This window comes from Ranitomeya variabilis, chromosome 1, assembly GCF_051348905.1.
Source record: "Ranitomeya variabilis isolate aRanVar5 chromosome 1, aRanVar5.hap1, whole genome shotgun sequence".
Classification (NCBI taxonomy): Eukaryota; Metazoa; Chordata; class Amphibia; order Anura; family Dendrobatidae; genus Ranitomeya; species Ranitomeya variabilis.
The window spans coordinates 5,295,200-5,301,199 of record NC_135232.1 but is presented as its reverse complement, the minus strand read 5'-3'; the positions used below and the strand labels follow the sequence as shown (position 1 = coordinate 5,301,199).

The 6,000-nt window shown below is 48.0% G+C and overlaps 1 protein-coding gene across 2 annotated transcripts in view; it reads right to left on the bottom strand.

Annotated features, from left to right (window-relative positions):
• Positions 1-4,285: 4,285 nt before the first annotated feature.
• The window catches only part of GBA2 (glucosylceramidase beta 2), a 166,040-nt gene continuing 164,325 nt past the window's right edge, over positions 4,286-6,000 (bottom strand). For both annotated transcript variants that reach the window (XM_077281277.1, XM_077281278.1), the window contains exons 17-19: positions 5,534-5,649; positions 5,252-5,443; positions 4,286-5,006 (exon numbers count right to left, since the gene is read on the bottom strand). In XM_077281277.1, coding sequence (XP_077137392.1) covers positions 4,818-5,006; positions 5,252-5,443; positions 5,534-5,649 — 497 coding nt within the window. In that variant the 3' untranslated portion in view covers positions 4,286-4,817. The remainder of the gene's footprint in view (positions 5,007-5,251; positions 5,444-5,533; positions 5,650-6,000) is intronic.

Genomic DNA, 6,000 nt, shown 5'->3' with positions numbered 1-6,000 from the left:
CTGGCTTCCGTCCCCACCATTCCACTGAGACTGCCCTGACCAAAATGACTAACGACTTACTTACAAAGCTAACAGACAATTCTCTATACTCCTCCTCCTAGAACTGTCCTCTGCCTTCGACACAGTTGACCACTGCCTCCTACTACAGATCCTCTTACTTTGGGGTCAAAGACATTGCCCTATCTTGGATCTCCTCATACCTTGCCAACGGCACATTTAGCGTTTCCTACTCCCATACTACCTCTTCATCTCGCCCCCTCTCTGTTGGAGTCCCCCAAGGCTCTGTCCTAGGACCCTTACTCTTCTCAATCTATACACTCAGCCTCGGACAACTCATAGGGTCCTATGGCTTCCAGTACCATCTATATGCCGATGACACTCAGATCTCTCGGGCCCAGATGTCACCTCTCTGCTCTCCAGAATCCCAGAGTGTCTATCAGCCATATCCTCCTTCTTCTCCTCTCGCTTCCTCAAGCTCAATGTGGACAAATCTGAACTCTGCCCTGTCCTTTAAACCTCACATCCAAGCTCTCGCCACCTCCTGTCGCCTCCAGCACAAAAATGTTTCCAGAATCCGTCCTTTCTTCAACCCACACTCTACCAAAATGCTCGTGCATGCCCTAATCATCTCCCGCCTCGACTACTGCAACATACTCCTCTGTGGCCTACCTTCTAACACTCTCACACCCCTCCAGTCCATCCTCAACTCTGCTGCCCGACTAATTAATCTCTCTTCTCGCTACACTCCTGCTTCCCCTCTTTGTAAATCCCTTCACTGGCTCCCAATTTCCCAGCGTATCCAGTTTAAATTACTAACACTGACCTACAAAGCCATCCATAACTTTTCTCCTCCGTATATTTCCACACTAATCTCTCAATATCTTCCCTCACGTAATCTACGGTCCTCCCAAGACCTCCTCCTCTACTCCACGCTTATTCGCTCCTCACCTAATCACCTCCAAGACTTCTCCCTAATATCACCCATCCTCTGGAATTCAGTGCCCCAGCACGTCCGGTTATCCACTACTTTTGGATCCTTCAAAAGAAACCTGAAAACCCACCTCTTCAAAGAAGCTTACAGCCTGTAAAGACCACACGGCCACCTCAACACCATTGGAGCTACTGCAACCCTCAACCTACTGTCTCCTTAATCCTGTAGAATGTAAGCCCGCAAGGGCAGGGTCCTTGTCCCTCTGTACCAGTCTGTCATTGTTAGTTTTGTTTACTGTAAGTGATATTTGTACTTTGATGTAACCCCTTCTCATGTACAGCACCATGGAATCAATGGTGCTATATAAATAAATAATAATAACAATAATAATATTTACTTTCATGCAGTCTTCTCTTTATGGTAGATTTGGATATTGATACGCCGACCTCCTGGAGAGTGTTGGTCACTTGGTTGGCTGTTGTGAAGGGGTTCCTCTTCACCATGGAGATTATTCTGCGATCATCCACCACTATTGTCTTCCGTGGGCGACCAGGTCTTTTTGCATTGATGAGTTCACCAGTGCTTTCTTTCTTTCTCAGGATGTACCAAACTGTAGATTTTGCCACTCCTAATATTGTAGCAATTTCTTGGATGGGTTTTTTCTGTTTTCGCAGCTTAAGGATGGCTTGTTTCACCTGCATGGAGAGCTCCTTTACCGCATGTTTACTTCACAGCAAAACCTTCCAAATGCAGCACCACACCTCAAATCAACTCCAGGCCTTTTATCTGCTTAATTAAGAATGACATAACGAAGGGATTGCCCACACCTGTCCACGAAATAGCCTTGGAGTCAATTGTCCAATTACTTTTGGTCCCTTTAAAAACAGGGTGGCACATGTTAAGGAGCTGAAACTCCTAAACCCTTCATCCAATATTAATGTGGATCCCCTCAAATGAAAGCTGAAAGTCTGAACTTCAACTGCATCTGAATTGTTTTGTTTAAAATTCATTGTGGTAATGTCTATAGACAAAATTAGAAAAATGTTGTCTCTGTCCAAATATATATGGACCTAACTGTAGTTATACATCTTATTACTTCTACCCTAGGGCATGACCTTACATTTATCCCCATTAAAGCTCATTTGTCATTTATCAGCCCAAGCTTCTAGTTTACATAAATCATCCTGTAATATAAAATTGTCCTCCTCTGTATTGATTACCCTGCAGTGTTTAGTGTCATCTGCAAATATTGAAATTCTGCTCTGTATGCCCCCTACAAGGTCATTAATAAATATGTAAAAAAGAAGAGGGCCCAATACTGACCCCTGTGGTACCCCACTGCTAACCGCGACCCAGTCCGAGTGTGCTCCATTAATAACCACCCTTTGTTTCCTATCCCTGAGCCAGCTCTCAATCCACTTACACATATTTTCCCCTATCCCCATTATTCTCATTTTATGTATCAACCTTTTGTGTGGCACCGTATCAAAAGCTTTTGAAAAGTCCATATACACTACGACCACTGGGTTCCCTTGGTCGAGTCCGGAACTTACCTCTTCATAGAAATTGATCAGATTAGTCTGACAGGAATGGTCCCTAGAAAACCCGTGCTGATACTGGGTCATGAGGTTATTCCTCTTCAGATACTCCAGTATAGCATCCCTTAGAATGCCCTCCAGGATTTTACCCACAGTAGAGGTTAAGCTTACTGGCCTATAATTTCTGAGTTCAGTTTTTGTTCCCTTTTTGAATATTGGCACCAATAACCATGGCACAGTTACCACCAGCCAAACCACAGCGACCAGCAGCCACACCATAGTAACCACCGACCATGGCACTGTTACCACCAGTCAAACCACAGCGACCACCCATCACACCATAGTGACCACCGGGCATGGCACAGTTACCACCAGCCAAACCACAGCGACAACCAGCCACACCATAGTGACCACTGGCCATGGCACAGAGACCACCAGCCAAACCACAGCAACCACCAGCCACACCATAGTGACCACTGGCCATGGCAGTTACCACCAGCCAAACCACAGCGACAACCAGCCACACTATAGTGACCAACGGCCATGGCACAGAGACCACCAGCCACACCATAGTGACCACCGACCATGCAGTTACTACCAGCCACACCACAGGGACCACCAGCCACACCATAGTGACCACCGGCCATGGCACTGTTACCACCAGCCAAACCACAGCGACCACCAGCCACACAATAGTAACCTCTGGCCATGGCACTGTTACCACCAGCCAAACCACAGTGACCACCAGCCACACCATAGTGACCACCAACCATAGCACAATTACCAACAGCCACACTGCAGCGACCACCAGCCAAACCATAGTGACCACCGACCATGCAGTTACCACCAGCCACATCACAGCGACCACCAGCCAAACCATAGTGACCACCGGCCATGGCACTGTTACCACCAGCCACACCACAGAGACCACCAGCCACACCATAGTGACCACCGACCATGCAATTACCACCAGCCACACCACAGCGACCACCAGCCACACCATAGTGACCACCGGCCATGCAGTTACCACCAGCCACACCACAGCGACCACCAGACAAACAATAGTGACCACCAACCATGGCAGTTACCAGCAGCCACACCACAGCCAAACCGTAGTGACCACAGACCATGGCAAAGATACCACCAGCCACACCACAGTGACCACCAGCCAAACCGTAGTGACCACCGGTCATGGCACAGTTACCACTAGCCACACCACAGCGACCAGCCACACTATAGTGACCACCGGCTACAACGCAGCGACAATTAGCCTAGCCACACCATAGTGATCACCAGCCATGTCACAGTGACTACCAGCAACACCACAGTGACCACCAGGCACACCATAGTGACCACCAACCGTGGTAGTGACCACCAGCGATGGCACAGTGACCACCAGCCAGGCCACATCACAGCGGCAATAGTGCATGGAGTGAATGGCAGGAGATGGATGCATAACATAGTGTGAGCGGACTGTAGTGCACAGGAGAGGGATGCATAGCATATTGAGGGTCACACTGCTTTGGGGCCATTCTGTGGACCCTCTGAACACTTAGTTACATAGTTACATAGTTATTAAGGTTGAAGGAAGACTTTAAGTCCATCTAGTCCACCCCATAGCCTAACCTAACATGCCCTGGCATGTTGATCCAGAGGAAGGCAAAAAAAAACCATGTGGCAAAGAGTTCGCTCCACCTTGGGGAAAAAAATTCCTTCCCGACTCCACATACGGCAATCAGACTAGTTCCCTGGATCAACGCCCTATCAAGGAATCTAGTGTATATACCCTGTAACATTATGCTTTTCCAGAAAGGTATCCAGTCCCCTCTTAAATTTACTTAATGAATCACTCATTACAACATCATACGGCAGAGAGTTCCATAGTCTCACTGCTCTTACAGTAAAGAATCCGCGTCTGTTATTATGCTTAAACCTTCTTTCCTCCAGACGTAGAGGATGGCAGTAAAGGTCACCATATACAGTTTTTCAGCAGACACATTTTTAGTTTATCTCCATCAATCATAAATAATTGTAGTGATGATTAATGATACAACAGGGGGGCATGGGTTGGACAGAGGAGGCCCCCGACATTACACATTGTGAGCACAAAGTCTGCTCCTCTTCAGTGATTGCTACGCAAGTTCCAGCAGATCCAGGACATGTCTTCTACAGCAGCAGCGCCCCAGACAGGAAGGCAGGTACATGGAGGTAGATGAAGGAATATTGGAAGTCATGAGACGCCTCACGCATAGATCATGAGATCTCCCCACCACACCGAGGGGCCGGCGTACAGATTGGGGGTGAAGAGCAGGAGGAGAAATACTGGTAGAGTCATCCTATACCAACATTCACACCTTGCCCTCCTGCTCCGCCAGCGCCAGCTGCATTGCCCAAATACTCAATGGTCGCATGTATGCCAGGGAGCGGTAGATCTCCTTCTTGCAGTACGCCTCCGGGGTCTGGAAGGACATTCCCAGCCGCTCCCATACTGTACGGTAACAACCTTCTGCCGTCTGGAAACCTTCCTCCACCAGGCCCTGAAATGTAACATGACAGTATGAGAACGTCCCCTACTGACAGAGCCACTGACAGAGTCATGATGGAAACCTGTTAGAGGTCCGACATACACAACATACTAAAATACTCCAGAGCAGCACTCACAGTTCTGCAGGTGGCGTTCACCAGAATGTTACAGTGCACAAATTGTGAACCAGCACCAGGCTCCAGTGATAGCAAGGAAAAGAAACAAAGGGCAGACAGAAGTGAGGGTGAGCATTGCTACCTCATGAATCATTGTGGCCGCCAGTCCATAAACCACTCCAATCCAGACCTCGTCAGACTGAACACTGGAGGTGTCAACAGAACCATCCGGACGCATCCCGTTCACCGCTCCCATCTGACCGTCAGCAAACTGCTTAACGTTTAATTCAAAGATGGTTTTCAAGGCGCTGAGCACATGAGCAGAGGGGAAAACCTACAGGATAGAGGTAGGCAAGCATTCATCAGGACAAAAGGGCCAAGAACAGAGCGTATCGGGGCCAGCTCGCTGCTTCCTACATCGTACCTCGTTCTGTCCGCGGCCCAGGCCACAAGCCCGCAGGAACCAGTGCCCGGCACACTGGTCAGACATAACACTGTTGTAGTAGGACTGGACCCCACAGTCATAGTTGTAGTACTTTCCTGAGAAAAGGAGGAAGAACAGAAAGAGTTTGCCATGACTAAAATCAACCGTCATTATCAACCTGCAGTCAGTTAGAAACAGGGAGGAAAATGTGGTTCCTTTATAGCATCTCGTAAGTTGTCTTACCAAGGAACAAATAAATAGAAAATATCGTAATTTTATCTCAATCGGTCTTGGTTTACAACAGTTTCAGGGACTAATTTACTTTAGAGAGTATCCCGGGTACTAGGAATCCTCACCATCATCAGCAGTGTAGAGAGTATCCCGGGTACCAGTACCTCCTCACCATCATCAGCACTTTAGAGAGTACCCTGGGTCCCAGTACCTCCTCACCATTATCAGCACTGTAG